Here is a 27,610-nt window from a genome sequence, read left to right on the forward strand (position 1 = left end):
TCATCGTGAGGTCATTGCACAGCACAGGCATTCAGGTTAGAGCTGCAAAAGGATCTTAGCTGGCTGCTGCACTAAAAGCTGTAGCTGTGGTGAGATCTTTCAGAGCAATTCACGGTGCGGTGGCTGAGGACCTGGGCTAGCAAACAACCAAAAAAATTGCAGAAGAGGGTTGTGTCTTAAAAACCCCTTTCAGAGCGCAGGACTTTTGGTATCCCTGGTCAAATCAAAATTTACTGCTCAAAATTTTCTTCTGGATCTGTGGACTTCATTCATTTGCTGAAGAAGTGGTGTAGGAGTGGCTCTTCTGCCTGCCTCTATGTTACTCGTGGTTGTGTCCACTTGTATTAAATTCTTCAGTGTTAAGAAGAGTGCAGCCCAACAGTGTGGGGAGGTCCCTGTCCTCCGAGCCCCTGCCTTTCATCTGCCAGTTTTAGTCTGTGCTATGGAGGCATGGTGTCTGTGCCTCGTGATAAAATGTCCTGATGTGAGGATTTTAGAAATACCTGCAGGTAAAAGATTCATCTAGCTGCCAGCCATGTTGGAATGACAGCGATTCTGCACATGCACAAAAGCAGAATTGTCGGCATCTTGCAGCTTTGAATGTTTAAAACTTCAGCAGCTACAGACCTCAGGTGCCTTGTCAGGCTGCTGCTGGACTTGTGTAAGTCACCCCTTCTTGCGTTCTCGTGTCAAGTCATGGATCCGATCCTTCTGGAGCAATTAGAAGATCATGTAAATTAGTTCTCCACAATTTCCATAGAAATGTAATATTCATACTGACACAAAGTAAATTTTATCCCCAGGTAAATGATGTTTGTTTTAGTAGGACTGCACTAATTCATTTCTAAAATGAAAAGTCAAATAATAGATCAGTATGATGGAAAAAAGCTTAAGTAGCACTTTTGTCATGCTTTTACTTTGGTCAAGACATAAATTAAATAATAATTACATAATCATGAACTTATGCTTTGTTTCAATGCACACGCTTAATTCTATACTGAATAATACTCTTACCCCTAAACTAACCTATGTTAAAACTGTTTTTCTGGATGTTGACTGAAGTTACGACATATTTCATTGAACTAAACTTGCTTGTGGGTTTGAATGGGCGTGCTTTATTTTTGAGGATGGTTTTGCTAGCACTGGCACAGGTCAGTTTGACTTTTTGCCCAGTACTTACGCAAGAAGTCTGTATAAAAAAAAAATGGGTTTATGAAACTTGATCTGTACATCTTATGTTTGCTGCCCGAAGCTATTAATTGATGCACACAGAACGAACACCACGGGACTCTTCCTAAAGTTTAGAAACTGTAGTGTATTTGTGAATGTATTGCACATCTCCTGCAAGTCTGAAAGAGCTCAAGGGAAACTTTCCAATTCTTTGTCCAAAGCCGAAACTACTTCTTTCTTTAAAGACAAACAACAACAAAGCAAAGGCAAACAAACAAACAAAACCAACCCTCTGAGATTTTAGAGCTTAGAACCATGTCAGACAGGTGTAGTATTTGAGGGATCACTGCCGTGTGTTGCAAAAAGCAATCATGGAGTTAAAAAAAAAAAAAAAAAAAAAGTTTTTTTCTTTCAAGAGTTATATGAAGGGAAGGGACACGGATGTTAACTTTAAAAATCTGAAAACTGAACACCTGGAGGTAATTATTTTTAAATATTTTCAGGCTGAGTCAGAGTTAATGGCAAATGGGAACTACATAAGGAAGAACATCGGTATTCTTCAGGTATTTTACGAAAGAGATTGAACAGATCTCACTTAAAAACATGAATTTTATAGAAAGACTGAAGCACTAAACGTGTTGAGCAAGCGTTTGGCAGGGTTCAGCTGTGAACGGGACCGATGTTCTTTCCCATGGTCTTCTCCCAGGCAGGCAGTCACTGCAGCAGCCCTGCCGGTCGGTCAGTCAATGCCAAACAGGCCCAGGCAGGTCACCAGCAGCGAAAGAAGACTGCTCACAATCTGTTGAAATGCCGCCTCGCTTTGTTGATAAATCATCGTTTGGATCAATAACACAGATTCGTATTTTGCCCAGTTTATTCCTAACGGAGGGAGGCAGAGAGGCACTGCACTCAGTCTTATTCTAGCTCTTCTCTCGTCTGCCAAGTTTTCTCCAAGGAAGTAACACCCTTCTCTTCTTACCAGAGGGGAAAAAATCAAACTCCCAAAGATAACGGTAGTGATCCACTGGATTGTTAGAGATTATTTGTAACTCTACTAAGTACTCAGACTTCAAATTTTATAAATACACAGAAGGTGACAGAGTATTGAGCAAGTTTTCTCATTATCTCGCAGGGTAATCTCCCGGGGTGTAGCATCGCTGAACTAATGGCCCCCAAATAGTAACTTATCAAAGCCGCTCAGGGATTCTTGCCGTTGCTATAAAAAGACATTTGGCAGTAAGCAGTATGTCATATTAGAAGCGTGGTCATTTACTAGAATATAAATATGCTAACGTACTAGAGAACTCTTCAATGGCGTAGGGTTCTAAAAAGCCAAGGAGATGATACTGAACATCACGGGTGACAAGTCATTCGAAACCTCACCACTTTAAAGCAGTTATTTCTTGAGATAAAAGTTAAATTGCTGCATTTGTTATGTGTTTATGTTGGGCATTTCGCCTGACCTCTCTTAGCTTTTCGTAAATACTAATTAAGAAGAGATGATTCTTTAGCTGAAGGCTTGTTAGGTACTTTATGCCCGTTTCTCAGATAGACAAATAGAAATGTGCGTCGCATGGCTCAGTCTCGGAGATCGTTTCTTGACTGGAGTTCTTGGCTTCCAGTCTAAACTGTATGTTTTTCATCTTTATCTTTTTTTTTTTTTTTTTCCTGAGCTAATGAACATATTTAAAGTGCTTTTTCCCACCTCTGTATGAAATTAGCTTGCCAGGACTTCGATTCCTGTGCCTACCTCTTGCACTGCTTGAGCAGCGTGGCTTTTTGAATGGACTAGACTGGTACGGGGCTGGTGAAGTCTTGTTCAACAGCTGCCAGTTACAAGTGGAGCCCTGCTCAGCCACCATCTCAGTGCCCTGTGATAGCTGTAGTTAGGACTGGAGGGAAAAAACAGGTCATATAAGCAGAATGTGGATGTATTACTTTACATTTTCCAGAGTGTCACAGACTCCTGTACAGGTTGTGCTGAACATGACTTTCCCTTTGTTGTAACTTGATGAGTAGGCTGCTTCCTCGACAGTATAAGTAAATTCAAGTCAAAATCTGTAAGCTGTGTCTGGGACCGGTGGTGGGTTTGGGCACCATTAATGATACCAGCTGGGAAAGAGGTGTTATCACTAGCAAGGAGAAGGTGCCTTTCATCTTCACAGAGGGACCTGTTAATTCTTGGTTCTCTCTTGGATCCGTGGTTTGCGTGTACTTGATAGCCAGAGAGAGGTCTCTAAGCAGGAGTTGATTACATGCACAGGTCATCTAGGAATCACAGGTGTCCAAATACCAGTTGAGCAAATGGTCAATTACCATGTCCGTTTGTAGGCAGAGCTGGGTACTCCGGGAAGCTGTCAAGTGTACTGTGACTGAGAGTTCACTGTTCCAAAGAAACGTCTTTAAAATACGTGCTGTTTTAACTGAAATGGTGCTAGGAAGATATTTCTGTTAATGGCTAATGGTTAATGCCAACGGTATAATGTTAATTAAATCATTTCTTCTCCAACGTGTTCGTTGATGGAACCTGACCATTCAAATGTTCAGATAGACTTTTCCATAGAAGCACATCCATTACTCCTTTTTCTGTTGTTCCTAAATAGAATTCTTCCCTACATTGGTCATATTATGAAAGGATTAATAGAGTTAATAAGAGAAAAGCAAAAAGCAGTGTAAGTCAGTACTTCAGCCTTTGTTCTCGGAAGCATTCCACATGGAAGGTCTAATAGACCATACCAAAAAACTGTGATGAAGTAAAATTTAAAATTTTTGCTCCAATATCATTTTGACCCCTGGGTGACACACTAACAGGTAGTTGTTACTCCTTTAGGAGATGTGATATTCAGGCTTGCTTGGCCTGAGGATAGGGGTCTCTTTGCTTTGTGTGTTGGAGGTCTGGGTTTGATTCTCACTTTCTTGTTCTGTAAGATGGACAGAGAGAGAGAGAGAGGGAGAGAGAGAGTGGGGAGCGTATACTAAACGTTAAGCTTTAGTGGCTGAGGAATGTAGCTCACAAAGTTAAAAGAGACTCCTGTAACTGACTGGGGACCAACAATGAATGGAGCCTCATGGTTTATAGTGAGGCTTGAATCCTCTCTGCTCCGTGTGTGGCAGAGGACCTCCCAAGCCAATAAAGGAAAAATGTTAATGGAGTAAACGACAACATGAAGTATTAAAGAATTGTTTCTGCATGGGCTGTGGGAGTTTAAAATCCCCTTTTTTTTTTTTCTCCTTTTCAGAAAGAAGACACAGCTCCTCCAGCAAGCCGCCTTTGACTCCTCCCTCCTCTTCAGTATTTTCCATCATTTCATCTTTCCCTTCAAAAAACAAAGGTAGCACTGGAAGTGGTAGCAATCGTTCATCCAGTGGAGGTACTAGTGCATCGTCATCATCAAATTCCAAGTTGTTGAAATTACCCAAAGACAAGCTGCAGATCAGCGGAAACAACAGGTTAATGCATCCGGTACAGCATAGCAAAGTTCCCCATGATAAAATGTGAGTATGCATTTTGACAAAGAATTAAATATTATTATGTGTGTAGAAACTGCTGTATCAGTAGAACTTCCTCTTGTTTCAGAGGATTTTTGCTTTGAGAGAGACCACTTTAAACTCCTCCAGATCTTTTCCAGCAGCATGGTCTAAGATTATAGGTATACTGTTGAAACTGTCGAACGAGACACTTGCAAAGATGCAGCTTGAATCATTATAAATAAAGGCCATTCTACTAGGGGGTCTTTATTCTTTGATCCAATCTGCATACTTTCGTTGTAAGTGAGTTTCTGAAGTTTCTGTTGTCGCTGAAATACTTCCAAGGAAATGGGGACAAGAGAACAGAAGAGATAGTGAACATCACCACAAATGTGAAAATAAATAAGAAAAAGACTAAAAATAAGAAAACTGGGAATAAACAATTTAGGTCTAAAATTGAACTGTGAATAGATCGGAGTATTGAGTAACATATTTTAAGTACTTCTTGTAATTTATGACTCATGATACTATCATTTACAATTTTTCCGCCCTTCTTTTTCATAAATAATAGTATGACTCCATCTGTCAAAGTGGAAAAGATTCATCCAAAGATAGATGGTGCCCAACTGAAAACTGCTGTTGGTCCAACTTGTTCTACTACTGTGAGTTCCTCAATAAAGACTGGCCTTAATTGTCCCTCAATACCAAAGCCACCCTTGCCTTCCCCTGGACAGATACTGAATGGTAAAGGTCTTCTCTCTGTGCCTCCATTTTTGGAAAAGAAACCTGAAGAAAATACAAATAATAGGAAATTTTTACATAAAAGATTGTCAGGTAATTGCTTTTAAATATTTTTTGCTATATTGTTCTTATTAGTGTATACATAAAAATACATATATAAGATACGTAAAAATAAGCTTCAGAGGTAAATATTTACTTTTATAGCATTAAGTTGTAATTAGGTACATTTACGTACTAGAATTTAAATTTAGCTTGATGTGTTCATAAAGGATGCAAACAACATGAAATGTGTCTGTTGCTTTCAGAAACCATCCAGGTGTTACAGGCATATCAGTTCTTAGTTTTAAGATGTGTTATATTTGAAAACAATTTCCACTATGGTTAAATTTTCTAAAGCAAATAAATGTCAGTATTTCAAGATGTCTTTATGAAAGCTGTTTTCAATAATCGGCATATTTGTGCACCTTTGACAGAGAGAGAATTTGATCCTGATATATACTGTGGTGTCATTGATGTGGAAACCAAGAAACCCTGTACTAGGTCTTTGACATGCAAGGTAGGATGTCTTAATCAGAATAAGATTTTGTAAAGTTCACATTTAATTTCCTAGGGAATGTGACAGAAAACAGAAAACTACAAATTTCTCCTGTCAGTAATTGCCACTGTAAATGGTCCCTCTCAAAGCATATTATCTACGAACATGAAGGAATTGTTTTCAAAGTTAAGCCAATTGTTTATCCAAAAACTTAGTTCCCACAGTAACCCAGAGATCTTTATATTTGTATAAACCTTTTACATGGATGCTGACATGGAAACAATTATGTTACTCCACATGTATGTACTAGAGGGGCCAGCATGTTCTTTTGGGGGATAATCTTTGGGTTACAGACCATGGATTTTTAAAAGTCCATCGTAAGCATTAGAAGTATTACTTGTTTATGTGTGATTCTGATAAATCAAGCTCCCCCCACTCTCACTCCTTTCCTTTTTCCCACCAGAGCCTGCAGCAGATACTTAGCAGGTATTTGCGCAAATGCCAGTGCTGCTGGATTTACCTACACAGCTTACTCAGAAATGAGTCTTCTGAGAAAGCTATGGAGTATGCCTAGAGGTCAAACTCTAAATTAAACTATCTTTAAAAAACTTTCGATCAGCTTAAATGTGTTCTTTTGCTCGAAAGTCTTGGAGGGTAGGGTGTATAAGTCCCAAAGAACCGAAAATCCAGATCCTATGCAATTGTATAATATTTAGCCTTTTTTATGCAAAGCAGCTAAACTGTCAGTAGAGGAAGCATCTGGTAAATAAACCACCTCCAGAACAAAGGTACATGAAGCTGGCACTAATGACCCGCAGGAACTGAACTTGAACACATTGCCCTTTTGGAATTACAGTGGGGAGGCAATCCTTTTGCTAATAGAGAAGGGAAAAAGTTTCAAGATTTTACAGGAGAATTAGAGAAACCAAAATTTTAAAAGAGAAAGAAAGTAAAAATGTTTCCCAGCAATTGCTAATATTGCACCTACTCAAAATATTTTTCTGAGTTGCTATTTGTATCTAATCTACATGATAATATTTTTACCTATGAAAATTAGCCAATCAAACCTTTTATGCCATATGAAAATAAGTTATAGTATGTGACTTCAACAATTCAAAAAAAAAAAAAAAAATAGCTTACACCCATTTCACTTTACCTAGAATTTGTACCATGTGTGTCTTACTCTGTGTAGAGTTCAGGATGCTCAAAGGACTTTGAGTTCTGTCTGACTGTGGATTCTGCTGTATTTTTTTTTTCATTCTGTAATACCTACTCTATGACATCGGAAAATATTTGTTTTCAAGGAATATATTAGTAAACAGAAGGAAGTAAATGATTTTTATAAATATTTTTAGTGTCTCCCATTACAAGTCTGATTTTAAGTTTTATTGTGTTAAATATTTTAAGTGAAAGTAAATATTTGGTATTTTTTGGTTGTGCACTAGGGTGAGAAGAAGAGATACCATATTGGCAGTTAAAATATCAAAAACAATGTTAAAAAGATTTGTAATTCCAGTCTGAGCATAATAAGAGCAGTTTCTTTGGTAGTTCCTTCTTTAAAAAAAAAAAAAAAAAAAAAGGAAGAAGTTTTGAACTCAAGTGCTGTTTTTCATTATTTTGTATCAGGAAGACATGTAATCATCCACAAAAAAAAATTCCAAGTTTGTTTTATAAGTCATTCTTCCACTTATTTACTAAACCACAAATGTGATTATTGTCTGTATTCTAGAGCTCTAGACATGTGTTTTGAGTGTTTAATTTCCACAGATCTAATAGCCTGGGATTAATGATTTATTCATGGATTTGCAGACACATTCCTTAACCCAGCGGAGGGCTGTACAGGGTCGAAGAAAGCGATTCGATGTGTTGTTAGCCGAGCACAAAAGCAAAACCAGGGAAAAGGAACTTCTTCGACATTCGGATCATCATCAGCAGATGCCCCCTCTCAGGGAACCACATCCCTCACCTACTAAAACTTCCCAGGAGCTGCACCAAAATTCTCATGGAGTTACTCTTACAGAATCAAAGCCTTTATTACCTAATAAACCCAAACCTCACCCCCCCAGTCTTCCAAGGTAAGAAAAATCTGCATATCCAATAGTACAAAATTAATGCTGGTAGCTTCGTTACGTGGATTTTGAAAGAGAGATAGGGATCTGTTGGATGGGGTAGCATTTTTGCTCTAGGCCTGGTGACTGTCTGTCTGCAATTAGCAATTACATGCTGGGCTGTAACTCACAGCAAGGAGGGTTTGGAGTTTGAAATAGCAGAGGCTGACTTGCATCAATTAAAGCAGTTCTGCAACAATTGGGCAATGCTGCTTTTCCAGGGGTACAATAACTCCTCGCCTTTCTCTCGGTAGTTGTGTTACGAGACTCTTGAAAATATTGGGCATCAGTTAATGTAAATTTCCTTGTGTCAGTGTTGAAACATCCACAAAGAAGTGCTTGTTGACGAGCCTCGCCTCAATAACACCTTTACTGCTTACCTTTCCCAGGCCTCCAGGCTGTCCAGCCCAGCACAGTGGAAATGCCCCTAGCGATTCTCCTTCTGTCCACGAATCCCCTCACCCTCCCTTGCCTGCAGCTGAGCCAGCATCTCGGTTATCCAGTGATGAGGGAGAATGTGATGAAAAAGAAGAGCCTGTTGAAAAACTGGATTGTCACTATTCAGGTCATCATCCTCAACCAGCCGCTGTATGTGTTAAGTAAAAGTTAACCTTGGTCTCTCACTGGCTCTGAATTTGTAAACAAATAACTTGGGGGGCTTAAGGGTGGCTTTCTATTGTGTTTGTTTTGTTGTCTCAGCAATAGTGATGATATCAGTGTATTTGCAAAGTAAACATGCCAAAGAAATATGTTTGGGCCTCCCTGCTGCCATACAAAAGAAATCAAATTGCCAAAGTACTGAAGAAATTGGTAACTGCTCTATAGGGCTGTAGGTTTGGGGTAGGAAGGCATGTGACATTTCCAGGAAATAATAGCTGTGGAATAAGGACATGCAAATAATGCCTTTTTAGTGAGATTTTGTTACTAGAATTTTTTTTCCCGTGACATTTTTACTCAAGGTGCCAGTTGTCACAGTGAAGGTAGCAATAATGTGGTTTTTTAAATATTTAAATCTTGACAAAAGCTGGCATATATGGTGTGCTTATCTTTTTTCAGACACAAAATACTGAAATATTTCTGCATTTGGCAAAACTCATAGATTCATTTTTTGAACCATCAAATACCTTTTTTTTATTATTGCAAGTTGTTTCTTGCAGTATGCTAACAGACATCTTTCACGTGAGGCTGATCTATTATCTTTGCCTTCAACAAAATGTTAACAGGCTACTTGAAGAAATGAACCATAAGGTGCAGTAGATGAACCTTCCCTCTAATTTCTGTCTTCTTAAACCATTTACGTTATCTAAAGGCCTAGCCTTCCTTTTTTTTTGTTGTTAAACAGGCTATGAGCAAATAGCTGACAGCTCCTCAGAAGGGAACGTTACGTGTGTGTGTATATAGCTGAGTGTGTACTTACACACATATATATAGAAATGTGAAATACACTATTGTCCTTCTCTGTTTAATCAGGGGGATTCAAATCTAATTGCTGCATTCATCATAAACATGGGAATTTCAGATGGGGAAAGAAATGATCCCAATATACTATGGCCAAAAATTTAAAACAGTGGTTATAATGTAGAAATTAGAAATCAAATGTAAATTTTTTTATCCTGGGTTTAAACAAAAAAAATTATATTCGTTTAACATATATTTTTTATAGGCAAGTGTGTTGTTGTTCAGAGAGTTGTCACTGAAAGTAGAAAATGCCAATAAAAACCTGTCTTTTCAGTTTTGCACATTTGGTAGTCGGCAAATTGGAAGAGGTTATTACGTGTTTGACAAGCGGTGGAACCATATTCGATGTGCACTTAACTTCATGGTGGAGAAGCATCTTAATTCTCAGATGTGGAAGTGAGTAAAAATTGAAGTTCTGATTATTCCTGATTGTTGTAGAAATGTGTATAGCCTGTGATTCTAGTTACAGCAAAGCAAGTCGGTGTTCAGATTAATGAGGTCAGAGATTGAGAGCGTATGCTTTACTTTTCTTGGCAATACTTTTTTACTTTTCTTGGCTTTACTTTTTTGGCAATAATTAACTATTGGTAAAATATTTTGGTGTCGTTTATCGATCTCAAGATACAGTTGCTCTAAAACAGTATTTACTGGACTGGGTATTATTCCAGAGAATGGTTGCTACCTGGGTTTTTGTTTTTCTTTTTACCCGCAGGAAAATTCCTCCAGCATCTAGTAACACAACGTCAGTTCGTGCACCACATCGGACAAACTCGATGCCTGCTTCACAGTACGGTGTCAGCGCAGCAGGTTTCCTCTTACCCACCACGGTTATGTCATCGCCAGCGCTGGTGTCTCCTTCCTGTATGTCCCTGAACAGCAAATCGGTACCATCACACGGAACTACACTAAATGCAAATCCTGCTACTCTGGGTGCAGTGGATCCTGTCTGCAGTATGCAATCAAGACAAGTGTCTTCATCCCCTTCAACACCTACAGTGCTTTCCTCTGTACCTTCAGCTATGCCCAGCAAACCTCAGAAGTTGAAATCCAGCAAATCTTTTAAACCTAAGGAATCTTCTGCTGGCAGTGGCACCTGTAACAGTACCGGCAGCGTCAGTAGCAGCGGCGGCTCAGGAAAGAAGCGTAAAAACAGTTCCGCACTGCTAGCACCTTCTCATTCCACAGAGTCCTTTAGAAAAAACTGTGTGGTTAACTCTGGAAACTCTGGGACCTCCTATCATCCATCGGTGACGTCTTCGTCCCACAGTGTTGGCCTCAATTGTATGACTAGCAAAGCTAACTCTGTTAGCCTCAAACATGACCAATCAGGGAGGGGTCCTCCTACCGGGAGCCCTGCAGAATCGATAAAAAGAATGAGTGTGATGATGAACAGCAGCGATTCCACTCTTTCCTTAGGGCCGTTTGTTCATCAGTCCAGTGAGCTGACTGTAAACTCACACAGCAGTTTTTCACATTCGCATACTTCCCTAGACAAACTAATAGGAAAGAAAAGAAAGTGCTCACCTGGTTCAAGCAGCATAAACAGCAGCAGCAGCAGCAGCAAGTCAAACAAAGTTGCCAAATTGTCATCGGTGAATAATGTTCACGCAAAACACGCTGGTGCAATCCCAGGGACACAAGGACTGATGAACAATTCTCTTCTTCATCAGGTAGGAGCTCTTGTCTGGAAGTAAGCCAGTACGAGTGTGTCTCTTCACATGCTTAGATTCGATGTGTTCTCTTAATAAGTAATAGACAATTCCAGATGCTATTCAGGTGAAAGACAGTTCTCTTATTTGTTCAATACCGCTTTTGAGTGTTTTTATAGTACTTTTGCGCATGATTTGTATAAACACTTGATTCTAGTAGAGTATGGTTATGTTTATTTACTTATTTTAAAGTAACCTTAAATATGACATCCCAAGTTCCCATAGATGCTGCCTCTGAATCACTCTCAGATGAAATTCAGTTCTCGCATTTAAAAATAAATAATAATAACAATAAAATCTTGCAGCCAGCTGTGGAAGAGAGCTGAATGTCTCAGCTGAACGACTTGTTTCTGTGTCAGTAATAAACATTCTACAAAGTGGAACAACAATGCTGATAACAGAACTGCGATACTGTGATAAAATAAGCCTATTATCCCAAGGTGTCATTGACTAACATCTTAGTATTAACGAGATTAAATGTTATAAATAAGATATAAAAGATAGAAACCTTTTTAGTCTGTAAAACAAACAGATTTACTATAAAGGTAGCAGATCTCATGAATACGTAACTTTTTTTAAGTTAGTTTGAGGGTTTGTTCTTTTAAACTGATTGCACTGGGAGAGAAAGTTCTTGATAAGCTAGAATGAATTTAGACACAACTTGAAGGGACATTTGGAGGGGTAAAATAATTTGATATAGCTTTAAAAGAATACCGAAGATGGAATTTTAGAGAGCAGGTATGGAACTAGAATTTTACAGACTGTAAACTTGAGACACTTTTTGTTTCCTCTGGGACTAAAACCCTGAAACCCTAAAAATCTCTGTGTACCTGGAGAGGTTAGGAGGTCAGTGAGAACTTTTTCAGAATAGTTTCTGAATTTTCAGTTTCAGCCATAAAGGAAGATTTTCACCACTTGTGTTTTCTAAAACAAACCAAAAAAAAAAAAAAAAAGCATTCATGTGACTAAACAAACCTTGGTTTTGGGCTTACCTGATAGTCACTGCTTCAACTGTGCAATAGAAATAAAGGAAAAATATAATTTGAATGAAGGAAGGAAATAATTTCTAAAGCTATTATAACTTGAAAAACCCCAGCTTGAGAATTGTGAAGTTTCAGACAAGCTAACCTCATGTGAGTGGTGTGTCAGATTATGCCTGCTGATCCTCCCCAAAATATGCTCTCATTGTCCAGAAAATGTCTTTGAAGGGCATCTGCTGTAACAGCTTGGCTCACTCATCCTTCTCTTCCATTTATTTGCTTAAAAGCCAAAGGCGCGTCCCTGACAGCTGATCACACCATGGTGAGAAAAGAACTGGACACTTTTCACTACAAGCAAAACCTCCATCTGGAATTCTGGACTCCAAGATGCCTTGAGTTTTCCCAGCTTCCCATGGTCCTCAGGTGTGGAAATCTACTGGACTGTCACTCAAACAAGGAATTTCCCTGAAGCCATGTCTGTAGCAGTGAATATACTAGAAATGGACACTGGATGAAGTTCAGCCACACAATTGCTCTTATCAGTGTTAACGGTGGTCTGGACTAGTTTGCTACAAATCTGTGAGATTTTCCTTACAGGAGTACATCATCTTGCCACTATTTGACATAGATTGGCTGGGCAAAAGAATGTTTTCTGGGGGGCAAATAAACATTACTGTGGACTTATTTTTATACTGATGGTGTCTTTTATAGGTGATAGCTACCAGACAGACACTGTCAACAGAGAGGACCCCGCAACAAGGGGGAAAAAAAAAAACGTCTGAGGCACAATGGAAAGAAGCCCTCAAGAAGGGAATATGGCTTTAGTGTTTTTATAGCAATGTTCCTTTAATGGAATATAAAAATAGCACAATTCAAAAAATAGTCTGTGTTTTGCCCAGCCTTTTGCAAGTAATTTGGGATAAGAAGCTATCAGGAGTTAAAAATAAAAAATATATTAAAAAAAAAAAAAAACTTTTAAAACAACAACAACAAAAAAAATCAAAAAACTTGTTTGAGGCCGTTGCTCATAAAACAAGTATAAAAAGTTGTACTTGTGTGATACAAATATTATTTTCTATTCTTTTGAGTAAAATTTGATTGCAGAAGAAAATTAAAGTTAATTGTTTTTAAAAAAAAAATCCAAAAATATCAAACAAAGGCAAATAACCTCTAAAACTATATGCCCAAAGAACATATTTCCTGACCTATACTGTATACCATAAGCCTTTGTTATTTTAAAAAATAACAACTGTATTGGTTAAATTAGGCTGGATTTGCCTTCCAGCCTGTATAAAAAATAAAATAAAAAAATCAAAAAAAATTAAAAAGCCCTTTTAAAACTAAGTATTTAAAGTATTTAAATATTTTTAAAAAAAAAGTAAAATAAAAGTCAGATATTTTATGCCTTGTTTGTATAACTAAATCATTAACGTGTTGTGCTTTCAACCACTCAATGAGGGTTTCTCAAAATTCTGGAGTATTTGCCAATCTGACAGCCGAGTTCCACGTAAAGTGCAGCTGTATGCATCCCAGTCATCTCACACCTCCCGAGGTTTTACGAATAAAGGGGGCTTTACACAGTTTTATATAGTCCAGTCAATTTTTACGAAGTATTTTGTCTTGCTTCAAAACACCTCCGAAGTGAATTCCGCTAAAGGGCTTATTGTAATAGGATTTGGTTCGTCTGGATGTTTTTGTTAAGTTTTTAAACATCAGGTAAAGTCTCGAAACTGACTAAACTTTTATTAAGGGGCAAAGCAAAGGAAAACAAATTACTGACCAAGAAGATATTTTTCTGCCTTAAAGGGGCACCAGCTGTCGCTGAGAACAGACAATCTGAGCCTGTCCAAAAGTTCCCGTAGCCCAGCCTTCCCCCGTTTCTGGTGGCAAATAGTACATCAGGGAATCCAAAGCCACTAAGAGTAGCAGTTGCTTAGCTGTTTACCTACCGATGCTTTCAGTTTCACCTGAACTTGCTACAAAATCCTTGCTATACAGCAAAACAAGAAGCCTCTATGCAGACACTTTAGCTTTTGAATTGATAGGAAAGATGACATTTAGAAAGCAATGTGTATAGACTCTTATTATGCAAACTTTAATCAAAAAACCAACAAAGATATTTTCAGGAACAAAAAGACTCATAATTAGTAAGATGCCCTGTTGAAAGGATTGTTGGAGCTGTGATTGGTTTAACAGAAAAGGAGCCAAAGTAACATGCCACAAAAAGAAATGGATATTTATTAAATCCTGCCCGTTTGGAGTGAAATCCGTGTTCTGATGAAGTCACTGGGGCAAAAATTTCACTTCAGGACAGTCTCAGTCACAAGTGCAATTGGACTCGATCGATGTAAATGTAGAGGAAACGACAACTTGGCGAGAAGGAGCGCCGGGGAGTTGGTGACCAAACTCTCCTCTTTTTGAAGGTTCTGTTGATCTGAAAGCATAATGGCAAATTCGTGCCCGTTCAATAGCACGCAGACCTTTTAAAGAGCTAATTCCTGAGCGCTGTGCTCATGTGGAGCCAGCCTCCACAGACACCTGCATTGTGTAGTTCGAAGCCATTGGGAGTTGAGAATTAGAACATCGTAAATTCTGCCTGCCCTTGAGCACAGACCTGCTCAAATATTATGTTTTAGATCTTGGTTACAAGCAGAACGTTGTTCCTGAAGCTTTTATTGTCACGTAGTTCTTACTGTAAATAACTAAGGAAGCTGAAATTAATTTTCCTTGCAAAATTGAATTCGCAGTGGCTGGGTTGTTTCTAGACAGATTTTGGTATTAATTTAAGAGATACAGTTTTTATAGTCTTTCCAACTTCTCGTTATGACTCCTGCAGTTTTCTTAACCTAAAAAATTGCTGCAATGATGAACAAAGAATTATACAAGAAAAAAAAGACATACTTTTGTATCTTTATTTTGGAATTTCTTGTTCTATTATAAATATTGAAGTATCCCTATTTCAGAAGACATATTTTGTTAATTGATTGTACATATTTAAATATGTATTTTTGCACAGGTCTTTTTTTCTTATATCCAGTTTTGGTACAATTGAGATCATCTAGTATTTATTTATTAATTAATTAAAAAAAAAAAGGAGGAAAAAAAAAAAAAAGCAAATACCTTTTTATAATTTGAAGTGGTTCACTGCCAAGCCAATAGTATACCATGCCTACTTTCGCAACGGGGAGGGGTGCCTCTGTTTTGTGAAAGCTGTGTCCCTTCTCGCGTCTCGGGAGCTCTCGCCCAGGTCCTGCAGCCGGATCCAGGCGGCGGCAGCAGCCCGCGGAGCCTGCCTGCAGGGCCTGCGGCCGCAGGGTGGCTGCGGCGTTGCTTAGAGGTTGCCTGATTCCCAGAAGACTCCGTTTAGCTAAGTGACACACTGCTTCTCTTTTTGTAGTGCTCGTGTGCGTGCGTGCGCGTTCGTGTGGGTCTCACGTGGTTTAAAACTAACGGAAAAACTGAAAGTGCCTGATCTAACTAGTTTTAAGCTTGGACTGTTTAGACAGCTTCTCCTTCAAAGACTTGAATGTTCAGTTGAAATTTTGGAGCTTGCTTTTTCCACCTATATATTATATATGTGCGTGTGTATGTATATGTGCGTGCATATATATACGCATCCACGTTTATAAATATATTTTCTAAAACAAATAAGATGGGTTGACAAAAGGAAGCAGACGATGCTGGTAACTTTTGTACAATGTTTTAATTAGAATACCTTGTGTCGGAACAATCCCATTGATAACGCGTGTTTGAAATAATGCCAAGGGTTTGAAACGTGGTTTTAACCAGCAGTTTATTAAAATGTCCCGTTCTGGGCAGGGAGGGGAGAGAGAAATGTAAACGAAATAAGTTAGAAAATGTTCAGAATACTTCATATTCCAGGACAACAATACAAAAACGAAGTAAGTACCTCGGAAAACCTTTTAAAAATAAAATATGTGATTTCCTAATGACATTTCTAAGGCAGTTGTCTTCCTGTAAGAGTTCTCTTGCCAAGGAATCTCTCATCTTTCACTCATTCTGTCCTGGAGGAGGGAATTGGGCTTGGAAAGATTCTTAATGTTTCACTGTTCAGCAGAAAATAATCATTTTTACATTTTGTGCAAGATATTTTACGTTTTAAAGATAATTTTGAAATGAGCACTACATAATGTCAATGTGAATGTAGGCCTTGAAAGCATCTTGCTCTGTGTTGAGCCTGGTTCTAAAAGCAATCTCCTGTGTAAAATGTGTGAATAGTTTGATAATTTGTATACATAATCAAGAGCATCTGATCAGCTGAACTCTGTGTTGGCTGCTGTATAGTACATGAACAAATGTCATGGGATAGAAAAAATTACTTTGGATATTTAAAAGAAAAATATATAGTCTATTTGTTTTGTAACAAGTTTCTGTAAATAAAATAATTTATACTATTTATAAGAAAAAAGTTGTGCTTTGCTTCATGAAAAAGATTAGTTTGTTGAACAAACATGTTACTAAACAAGGCAATAAAATTAGGACTTTTCAATAAATGAGGTTGGTTGCATGGAATACATTATATGTTTCTGCTTCGTTATGAAATCATTCACCATTAAAGGAAAACATTATCTGTGTCGGTGCCTATGTGAACTAATTTCGGAGAATTGGAACTGGTCAAATTCTGTCCTTTTGCCTCAGCGCTGCATGAGCTGCCCCAGGAGTCAGCCTGCTGGAATCTGAGCCTGACGTCCTGCAAGGTTTTGTGGCATCTGGGTTTTGAGAGGTGCCGGGAGTAACGCCGCGGTATTTTCCTCTGCAAGTTGTCGCTGAAGGCTCCTGCTTTTTGGTTTGCTAAACAGAATAACGAGAAACAGCTTTTACAACGCCAAATGCAGTACGTTGGAGGGTTGTGGGTTTTTGTTATTGTTTTGTTTTCAGAAAAAGCATCTTCCATTCTTTCACAGTTCAGACGTCCAGTGTGTGAATTCAGCAGGTTAAATGCTCTTGCAGGCTTTTCTCTGCATGTGACTCAGGACGATTGCATGCGGTGGATGACTTCAGAGAACAGTCTGCAAAACCGGTAAAACGCCTGTTAGGGGGGGTAGGACGTGCAGCCAAGGCAATGGGGTTTTTGTTTGTGGGGTTTTGCCTTTTTCTTCTTTTCTTTTTTAATGCTAAATGTTTTCTTTAGTATTTGGGATAAATGCTGCAAGCTATAAATGGGGGTCAGGCAGCAAGCAGGTTCAGCTTTGTCCTTTTATTATGAGTACTTTTAATATTTCTCTATTTACATTACCTTTTGTGTTGGTTGATTTTATTTTTTTTTTTCACCCTCCTGCAAATATATATATATTTTTTTTCCTAGTAGTAATTCCTAACTTCTGCTCCGTCCTATAAACTATTGGCGCTGAAGTTGTCGTGCTGGGCTCACCAAGTGACTACAGCGTGAAGCATGCAGGAGACGTGAGTTCATGCAGCGGAGCTCGTGCTCCTTGGTTGTCATCAAATTCAGGCAAGTCCCTAACTGAGCCATCTGCATCTGGTTCAGAATTGCAGGATTAACTCTGCATTTAACTGCGTTTGAAATAGGATTCTGTATCCCCTGGTACTGCAAGGTGAAGAGGGAGGAAAGGTGAGGTCTGATTGTGTGTGGGAGGTGTCCCTGCCCACGGCAGGGGGGTTGGAATTAGGTATCTTTAAGGGCCCTTCCAACCCAAGCTGTTCTAAGAGGAAAACGTTTGCGTTTATCCCGTATAACCGAGTTCCAGGGTGCACTGACTGCATGAGGAAAATCGCAGCTTATATTCACGAAGAGTTTTTTGGTGGTGTGGAAGTTGGAGCCCAACAGTCCATGCGTGTTATGCAAATCCAGATGTCAGAGGGTCTCTGTGCATGCTTTTGAGTGCACGTACGTAGTTTAGGTAGCTCTGCAGGAGCACGGAGCTGGCTGCAGCCTCTGCTAGGCACGGCGAGGCCAGCAGCGACCACACCGGCCCCCGCTGCCTCCGTACGCTCCTGCCACGTCTGCCAGCTACTGAGCCAACCGATACAAGAGCCTGCAATTGGCTTTATTTAAATGCAAATTTCTGTTGGGTCATTATTATCATGTTCTGCTGCAACAAATAATCAAACACACGTGGCTTGTGTGATCCACCATGGGACTCTTAATTTGACTGAATGCTTTTCTCAGTGCTTTGGCTGAGTGCTGCATTAGCGATTGGATTCGTTCCTAACAAGCAGCATGGGATCTTTGTCGCAGAGAAGCAGCGTGTGCTTGTTTTGTTTGTTTGTTTCTTTTTTTTCTGGCCCACCGAACTTCAGGGGACTCTCAAAAACCTTTTCTGAAGTTGTTTAACCTGGAGTCAAACTTTATTGCGAAGGATGAAAACTGGCCTGAGACACGCAGTCAACAGGCTGTGTCCGAGCCAGCGAGAAATGGCTGTAGTTGACATCTGTCGCCAAATCCATGTAAAGTCTTTCCTGAGCATGAGCAAGGCCAGCACGCTGTTGCTTTGGTTTAGCAGCTCTCCAACAGTGCTGGAAGCGTCCATCCATCCGCAGCCCTTCCCGGCCACAACAGGTAATTTACTTATTTTTTTCAAAAGCGAGTGATTTGTCTGTCGGCTGCAAGACCCACAGCTCAAACTCTGGAGCCCAGTCTCCAGTGAGAAGACAAGTGGAGTCTTTGATAGGCCAGCAGAGACAGGTGAGCCGAAGGATGTTTGCACGCAAAATAGATTTCACCTGTTCTGTAGAAGAGCTTTACCCACGCAATCTGTAATACCCCCACCTCCTTCCCCCTCTACCTGTGTTCCTGCGGCTTAACAACAGTGCGTGTATTGCAGAGCAAGGCAGAAAGCATCGGGGGGGGGGCTGCAGCTTGGAATCAATCTCTGGGTCTGGCTGCTGCAGTGCTAGCGTTAAGTCAGCCTTCCCGAGGGAAATTGGAGAATGGCGTTAGTTCAGGGAGCTGCACGGGATGAAATTACAAGACAGAATGTACAACTTTTGCACGTGGCCTATAAATCCCCAGTAAAGCGTCAGGGCTGAGGCATGAATGGGTGTGTCAGAGAGATACGATCAGAATTAAATAAATTGAAATTGATATAGGAATAAAGGAAAAAGTGACAAGATCATTGGACAAGGAAAGAAAAGTTACTTCAGGTTTTAAAGGAAGCAGAAATCCTGTCACTTCTGAGTGACACGGAAATTGAAGTAGGCAGTTAAAAATGTTAGGATAGAGAATGTTATGCTCTTGATCATGGCTCTCACTTGATCATCTCAGGACCTGACCACCCTGGACCCCTCAGCAGTCCTACTCTTTTTGAAAAAAAAAGACTATGTAGCAGATGATCACTCTTTCCTTCTTTCAGGAGAGCAATGTAAGTAGCTGTTCTTGCTGTGTATCCAGCTGTGGACTCCAGGAGGTGTTGCCTTTCTCCATGACCGTCCATTATTTGGTGTGGCTGAGAGGCCAAACTGCTGCCAAGAGCCTTAAAATTCTTCAGGTAAAATTGCTGTGACTATTTCCTGCCAGCTCTTGCCTAAAACGTTTTGTTAAGAAGCCCTGCGGGTTCCTCCCAGATCCTCCTTCACAGGACTAGGCTCAGCTCATAAAATGACTGAGCGAAGTCAAAATCTTTCCAAAGGGGGGGGGGGGGGGGGTCTTTAAAAATTCTCTAATGCTATTAGCATTTTTCTAGATAACACTAAGAGCCTTGCTAGAATTTATTGGAGGCAGACAAAAAAGGCAAAACGATATTTATTCCTTAGCACCTGTCAAGAATGAAACCATAACCCTCCACAGTATTTGATCAATTGCCTTAACCTGCAGTAGTATCTTGTGACAGCTGCAAATCTAAGAGGAAGTGATTTCAAAGGTAATGCTTTGCTAATGGGCTGGCTTTCTTTTCAACAGCTAAAATGCCACAGTAAGGGAGAGGCTGTTATAGTTCTAGGTGTTCCCAAAATTATAGTCTTTAGGGTTTTCATGGTTGTATTAGTGCTCTACGGGTCATTTGCATCCTTATTCCTTTTCCTTACACTGTAATCTTATAACAAGAATTCACACTATCTGGATAACATACAAACTCAACTAACATTTTGGCTATATAATATTATGCACCTGTTTCTTTTCATTTTTGATTCAAATACAGAAGTCTTAAAAACACCACCGTTTTAGAACCATTAGTTCTTTCTGTTCGGATCTTGACCTTGCTTTGCTGTTAAATATTGAACACTGCATAGGCAGGCAAGTAAAGGAACAAAATATATTCCAAGAGATCAATTGTATCATACATTTAATAAATGAACTGGGATCCATACACCAAAACAGAACATGGCTTACATAATGAAGTGGAAAGTAAAAACACTACCTCTCCTGCTAGTATTTTTTTAACCTACAGTATACCAAGTTATACAATATATTTATAGGATACTTCCAAAATGTTTTAAACATCTACATTTTGCATTCCCTTGCATTACAAAAATTACATATTAATTACTCTGGAAAGTTTCTGAACTCTGTTTAGCAGCAAATCTCCTTTCTTGATGGTTTCTTGGTACTGCCAATTCTTGCTATCAGGCCTAAAAAAAAATTGAGAATAAAAAGGTGCTTAGAATTGAGACCATGTTTTACACCAAGAAACTTACATTTACGTAGTAAGTGTGATCGAAATTTACAGAATTCAGCTGGGGTGTGAAATACGATTTCTAGGAATTGATAACGTACCTGTTAGTTTCTACAATCTCATTTACTTTGTCTATTTTGCAGTGTAATCGCCCAGCTGCAATAAATCTTGAAAGCTCCCTAAGAAAAGAGAAAAAAAGTTGGTTAAATGATACTTCACCAAGGACCTGCAGGCCTAGCAGCACAGAACCTGCTCACATTGATAGCCTGCGGACAAAACAACACCGTCACCACAATATTTCTGAAGCAGCAACCTCTATGTATTTTCATAAGGTATCTTACACACCCTGATCTTATTAGTGCTTGGACATGAAACAAGAACAATCACTACAGCAAGCTGAATGCAAAACGTCTTAATATTTTCTTCTCAGGCCAAACTCTCACTCTTGAGTTAAAGTGAGACTTGTTGTTTAGCTTAGCTTTAATTACTGCTCAAATTCAAAGGCAGCAGTCACATAATACACACATTCAGAATTTATCCTGTAAGTATCGTCGTGCCAGTCAATTCATTTTAAAAGTCCCTTAATAAAGGTTTCTTATTTTCTGGTAGTTCTAAATATGCTGTCTCTTTTTTTTTTTTCTTAATGAACTGGTGGCTCACAGGACATTGCTGATGTCAACAAACAAACAAAATTTCTGGGATATACAGTAAGACAAGTTACAACTAATACTAAATTAACGAGAAGCAGAAGAGCTAGTATGACTTAAACATTTACCTCTGAATTGAATGGTATTTGGTTTCTCTTGAAACACCTATTAATTCATTTCTGAGTATTTCAAGCAGTACTCATATTTCTGTAACACTTTTCTATGTTAGAAAATCTGAAATTTCTTTATGAAAGAAGAATGATTCCTGTGAAAGCATTTGAAACAAAGCATTTCACATACATAATCAAGGTAAAAGTCAATTTCTCACCTCACAATAGTTCTCATATAAACTAACGCACTTCACATTAGTTCTCATCTGATCTAAATCTGACTTTCCTTTTTTTATACTAGAAAAGGAATTGGAAACCGAGACTGCAACGTATATCTGATTTAAGTGAAAAACATCACATCCTGTTCATGTACCAGAAAGCAAGCAAAACTAAATGGAGGAGACGTGTAGGGCAGATAAAATGCGTCGATCCTTAAAGCTGAAATATTTACTTTGGCGTATCTGTGAACTAAGTCGTCTTCTAAAATACTAAGTTTCATGGCTTATGAAGGTCCACAGAAATACCAGTATAAAGAACAAAGTTACTAGTAAGAGACTAGTTTCTCAGATGGCCCTCAGAATGAAAGAAGTACTGGAACAGTTGTCACGAGAGACTGCTCTCAAACTATTTTCTTTACTGAAACAAGATTCACTTATGTTTCTATGGAAGGAAGAGCTTGGCTAAATTTAACTTGGCAGGTTTACAAAGTAAAACAAAGATTTTTATTCATGAGATCATTATAAATAATTAAAATGTGTAAAGTGAGATCTTTATAAACTTAAAAAGCTAAACAACTTACTGATCTATGAATTCTACGCTGACTCCAAATGCTTCCGCCATGTATCCTAATGTCAATGACCGGTAAGACTCGAGGAGCTGGCTGTATGCATGGATTCTCATTTCCCGTACGTAGTATCGATAGTGAGGTGCAAACAGCCAATCTTTCTTCATCTCTTGCTCTACAATAGCTGAAAGGAGGAAAAAGAAAAAAAATGAATTTCTAATCTGTAAGAAACGTAAAATATCACTTAGGCAAATTCAATATATACAACACTGGTTAATAAATAATCTGTGTGATCAAAACAACACTGCATTCTTGCATATTCCTGGGTATGAAAAGTATTCTACGCTATGCATAAATAGATTTGTAAAACTGTATTAGTTCTACAACCAGAAGCAGTAGTAAGATGCAAACTATATTGTGGCAAAGCTAATTTGTCAGCACAGAATACTTCTAGGATGTCAGCAACTCTCTCCCGTGTACTGCAGGGGGAATCACCTCGCTCAAAGTGAGGGCTGAAACCTGCAGCCACGTTGGCGTAACGTGGTGCTGAGATGCAAGCAGGTGTTGGTGTGTATCTACCTGAAGAAACGTTCTTACCCAAGGCCAGGTAATGAAATAAAATTAACCGTCTGGTTACAACAAGTAAGTTACTCACACGGATTTCCAGGAACTACGACTTTTTCTCCTGCTGACACTTAGTTCTCAGCTTGTGGCAAGACCAGCAATAGAAAAACACTGGCCTTCATTTTAATCTCATCAGGCCTCGTCTTCCACAAAAGGAAGGGTTCTTTTTTGCTCTTTCTAAATGTCTGATTTTCTTCTATTCTAAATAAAAGAACTGCCAAGAACGGAGAAAGTTTTCTGAAAAGGTTTTCTTAAGCGTCACCCTTTTACACACAAACCGGACCAGAAAGCCTGGTAGCAGCAGTGGTAACAGCACCAATGAAAACTTCCCGTGTAATTTCTTTTACAGTCTGAGATTTCAGCATCTTCATAAGGCCTGTAATTTAGTTCAAAGATAAAACTTTCAAAACTTTCCCATTTGGCCTGGTTCTTCATGTAAGATGGTGCTCCACAGCTGGGTGGAAAACAATTTGAAAATAATCAGAGGTGACCTTTCGTAAGGCTCACTGTATGTGAAGATTTATTTTTTTTTTTAAATCAGAGAGCAACAAATTTCAGGTCACTGCTTAAAAGAAAGACCTTTTGTTTTCTGCGTAAAGAAGCTCTAGTTCTAGACTGTAGCTACTCCACAAAAGTTGTGAATGATCTGAAACAAGCAACTGTAGCACCCGAAATACTGTTGTAAGAAACAACTCACCTAGTGACTGGAAAAAGGCTGCATAACTGCATTCGTAAAGGGAAAAGAGATACTGTCGTACAGCAGGCAAACTATGTAACACTTCCAGAATCTCTGCTCCTTTAATAACCTGAAAGCAAACCAAAAAAACCCCACGTTTAAATATTATTACTTTCAGCATGGAGATAGAAAGAAAGGCTGGGTTTGTTTGAACCCACGCTTACCTTTTCCCTAAGGTCAGGCCTGTCTAATGCAATCATGCTGACGTAGACAGTGTATGTTACAAACGTTTTGTAATCCATAAGTTCATAGGACGTAAACGTTGAAACTGTGTCGAGGAAGAGCTCCGCTGCCTGTTTGAAATCTCGAATAGCTACACAGTACAGACCCTGGTACACTTTTAGACGATTTCTCCTATCCCAGTCTCCGCCTTCTTCTATTAGACTTAAAAGAGAAAAAGAAAAAAATTACTTATGCAAACGTATTATGGAATAAGTGATATGAAACAAGTACGGTGAGTCAGCTGACTGTGCGATTTGAGCAAGAATAATTTATTTCATGTCACAACTTGCTGAAAGAGTCTATACTTCATACATCTGCCGGGGGCAGCAACGACACTTCCCTGGGGCAGGAGAAGCCAGCCGCTTTTGCGCAATGCACGTCTCGACTTTAAAAAGTTTATAGCTGCTAAACTTCCGACAACAGCCTGTTGAGGTGCACACATAAATATTACTGTCAACCTCAAGCACGGCACCATGCTTCCGCTGCTTTTGCTGCTAAAATCAAAGCCGTCCCACTAGCAGCACAGAAAAAAGTCGAACAGCCAGACCACCGAAACGGCCAACCTTTCAGGAATCTCATTAACATAAAATCGATGTGGCCAGAAGCAAGAGCACAGGCCAAGACAAAAGCCGCTCAGAAGGCAGCGCACGAGAAAAATCAACGCCCAAGGAGCACTGCAACGGGTAAGAACCTCGGACATCACCTCCCAAGGCACCAGCACAGACTGGAAGCTGCGGCTTGCTACAGGAACCAGTGAAACATGAAATGCTGAGAGCGCAGAGGGACAAGCTAGCAGCGGAAAGGGGGGAAGGAGAGCTGCGCCAAGGCACGCCGTGCTGACACTGGGCTCTCGCTCCCAGAGGAGACGCTGGCTGAGCTCAGCTGGCATTCCTGCACCGCGCTTTGTTGTGCGGGGCAATCGCACCCAAAGTTCTTTGCTAACAGCTACAGAACGGGGCAGCGGGGGGGGGGGGGGGGGGGGCACAGCTTCAAACCAAGTCCGCTGCTAGAAAATAACTGAAACAAAAACATCAACCCTTTTTTTTTTCCTCTTCCCCTTCATAAAAGCCCGTGGACTAGGAAGCTCCGTAGTACAAGGCAACACCAGCCATTATTCTGCGAATCTGTCCGACAACCAGCCGTTGTCATTCCGTGACAGCAAGGTGTTTACCTTCCATTTCTATCGCTACAGTTTCTCTGAACAGTCCCCCAGCCCAAACCACACCTTTTTGCCTTTTCAATGTTCCGCGTGATGAGGTCGTTGTCCATGTAAAACAAGCCAATCCTTAGGAGATAGAACACGATATCCAGGCGATGTCCCAGCGCCACCGTTTTGTCGTAAGTCTTGCGGAACGCAGTCAGAGCTCCCTCCTAGCAAAGCATTTTCCGTTACAAGAGCTTTAAAGGCAGCTAGAATATTTGCAGAACATCTGTCAAATGCACACGCACTGTCTTCCATGGACAGTCCTGTCAGCTTCACACAGAATTCTAACGCTGCATATTCTGAATAATCTTAAAGAATCAAAGTTTAAACCGGAAGTTAAAAAATGTACGAGGAATGGCTTTTTTTAACTCTAAGGACTAGGGCGATCAAGACTGTAATTTGAAACTACGTTGCACTGTGTAACTACCTTAGGAAAGCCTAAAGACACAAGGTAGATGAAAAATAAAATCTACAAACGCAAAATAAATTTCTCTCTTTTCAAGAGAAAATGTTTTAATAGCCTGCTTGTTTGTTACTAGATAATTTACGTTTCAATAACGCCCCCCCCTCCATCTCCCACCCACGGAGCAACCACGCTGCTGGTCAGCCAGCTTCCCCTCTGTGAAGAGCCCTCACCAGAACCCGCGCAGTGAAGGGGATTGCAGTGCAGCATTTTAGACGTGAAGCCCAAAAGCCTACGCCAGGAACCAACCTTGTCCCCGATCCTGCACAGGTACTCAGCTTTGGCCATCATGGCATCTCGGATTTCGCTCTCCCCCAGGATCTTTTCAGCATCCTCTAATTCGTTATCGAGACGTTTCAACTCTTCCTCGTTAGCCTTCTTCATTTTGTTCAGCAGCTCCGTGTCTACCTGCCACTCAAGAGACTTGCAGAGCGCTTCGTAGTACGGAGCCATGTCTGAAAGAAAAGCCAGAAGGTTTGTTACCGCCAACAGGGGCGCGTTCGTAGAGCAGGGCACTGACGGACACCCCAAGGGCTCACCAATGCCAGCTAGGCTCTTTCTGCGGCCAGGTACCTGGCAAGTCCACACAGCCAGCTGCACGCTACTGAGATGCTTCAGCGGGCCTTGCCTCTCCTGCTTGATTTCCCAATCCCTCCTAGCACGGCTCTTTTTACACCTCTCCCACTCGGCACTTCCCTTACCATTTATTCGACCCCCAGCACACCCCAGGCACAGCTCCTGCCTCTTATACCACCAGCACCCCGCTGAGAGCGCCGATAGCCAGGGACGGGCGCCGCACTGATGCCTCCAACCCCCCTGGACCCTTATCTTGCCAGCACCCCAATCCTCCCTGCTGCTGTCAGGCTGCCCGTGTCGAGGGGCTGCTGGTGGTGGTCTCCAGGCGGGCTGTGGGCACACAGATAGACAGACAGAGCCCCAGGGCTGCCCCGGGGATCTCCCCGGTCACCTCTTGCTACCAGATAGACACATCCACCCCATGGCTGGCTCACCGACCGGCAGACAGACCGACAGACCCAGAGACTGTCAGACAGAGGGGCAGGCTGTCAGGTAGTTTGTCAGACAGACCAACAGGCCGTCGGACAGACCGGGAGGCTGTCACATAGACCAGCAGGCCGTCGGACAGACCCACAGACCGTCAGATAGACCATCAGACAGACGGGCAGGCCGTCAGACCGACCCTCAGGCCATCAAACAGACCGGGAGGCCGTCAGACAGACCAGCAGACCGACCCACAGACCAGCAGACAGACCGGGAGGCCGTCAGAAAGACCGACGGGCTGCCAGACAGACGGGGAGGCCGTCAGGCAGACCGGGAGGCTGTCGGACAGACCGTCAGACAGACCGCCAGACCGTCCGTCAGGCCGACAGACCAGCCGACAGCCCGCCAGACCGACCCACAGGCCCTCAGCCCGCCCGCAGGCCGTCACACCGCCCCTCCGGCCGCTCCCCGCCGGCCCAGGCCCTCACGCACCGTGCAGCCGCACGGCCGCCATCAGCTCGTCCCGCGCGGCGGGGTCCGGCGCCCGGGGCCGGAGGCTGAGCAGGAAGCGGAGCTGGGCGATGCGCAGGTCGGGGTTCTTGGGCAGCCCCTCCTCCTCCAGGTTCTCCAGCGGCATGGCGGCGGCGGCGGCGGCGGCGGGGCCTTGCTGAGGCTGCGACGGCGGCGGCGGCGGCGGCGCGGCCTCAGTGACTCAGCCGCGACGGCCGGAAGCGGCGCCCCGCTTCCGCTTCCGGCCCCTCCGCCCCGGCCCGCAGCGCCCCCTGCCCGCGCGGAGGGCTGCGGGAGGGCAGGGAGGGGAGGGGTGCGCAGCGCGCGTGCGCGGTGTGGGGAGGGGAGGGGAGGGGGGAGAGAGGGGAGGGGGGAGCGGTGCGCGGGCACGGCGCGGGCTGCAGGGGGCGCGCGGGCACGCGGCCTGAGGGGGCTGCGCGGGGAGAGGGGGGGGGGGGTGGCCTTGGGACAGGGCCCGGAGCCCCTGCAGCCGCCTCAGCCGGCCTCCTGCACCCCATCCCCTCAGCTCCTGGCACGTGGAATGGGGAAAT

At 41.4% G+C, this 27,610-nt stretch overlaps 2 protein-coding genes across 5 annotated transcripts in view; one reads left to right on the forward strand and one right to left on the reverse strand.

Annotated features, from left to right (window-relative positions):
• The window catches only part of ATXN7 (ataxin 7), an 83,163-nt gene extending 66,461 nt beyond the window's left edge, over positions 1 to 16,702 (forward strand). For all 4 annotated transcript variants that reach the window (XM_040568304.1, XM_040568305.1, XM_040568303.1 and 1 more), the window contains 8 exons: positions 4,410 to 4,665; positions 5,210 to 5,472; positions 5,853 to 5,935; positions 7,724 to 7,989; positions 8,412 to 8,610; positions 9,755 to 9,876; positions 10,193 to 11,150; positions 12,457 to 16,702. In XM_040568304.1, the coding sequence (XP_040424238.1) occupies positions 4,410 to 4,665; positions 5,210 to 5,472; positions 5,853 to 5,935; positions 7,724 to 7,989; positions 8,412 to 8,610; positions 9,755 to 9,876; positions 10,193 to 11,150; positions 12,457 to 12,474 (2,165 nt within the window). In that variant the 3' untranslated portion in view covers positions 12,475 to 16,702. The remainder of the gene's footprint in view (positions 1 to 4,409; positions 4,666 to 5,209; positions 5,473 to 5,852; positions 5,936 to 7,723; positions 7,990 to 8,411; positions 8,611 to 9,754; positions 9,877 to 10,192; positions 11,151 to 12,456) is intronic.
• Positions 16,703 to 20,413: 3,711 nt separating this feature from the next.
• On the reverse strand, positions 20,414 to 27,348 carry PSMD6 (proteasome 26S subunit, non-ATPase 6). Its single transcript, XM_040568307.1, has 8 exons — positions 27,042 to 27,348; positions 25,800 to 26,005; positions 25,109 to 25,254; positions 23,826 to 24,045; positions 23,623 to 23,731; positions 22,317 to 22,485; positions 20,862 to 20,939; positions 20,414 to 20,716 (listed from the first exon to the last, which is right to left on the reverse strand). The coding sequence occupies exons 1-8, from the start codon at positions 27,184 to 27,186 to the stop codon at positions 20,620 to 20,622; spliced, it is 1,170 nt and encodes a 389-aa protein (XP_040424241.1). The 5' UTR covers positions 27,187 to 27,348; the 3' UTR covers positions 20,414 to 20,619.
• Positions 27,349 to 27,610: the final 262 nt, after the last annotated feature.

The sequence above is a fragment of the Cygnus olor genome, chromosome 10 (genome assembly GCF_009769625.2).
Source record: "Cygnus olor isolate bCygOlo1 chromosome 10, bCygOlo1.pri.v2, whole genome shotgun sequence".
Taxonomy (NCBI): Eukaryota; Metazoa; Chordata; class Aves; order Anseriformes; family Anatidae; genus Cygnus; species Cygnus olor.

Coding starts and splice junctions, on each gene's coding strand:
- PSMD6 (XM_040568307.1), bottom strand. CDS start 27,186: ATGCCGCTGGAGAACCTGGAGGAGGAGGGGCTGCCCAAGAACCCCGAC. Junction 25,255..25,799: donor TGTGCAGGATCGGGGACAAG/GTTGGTTCCTGG, acceptor ATGCTTTGCTAG/GAGGGAGCTCTGACTGCGTT. Junction 23,732..23,825: donor GGCCTGACCTTAGGGAAAAG/GTAAGCGTGGGT, acceptor GTTTGCTTTCAG/GTTATTAAAGGAGCAGAGAT.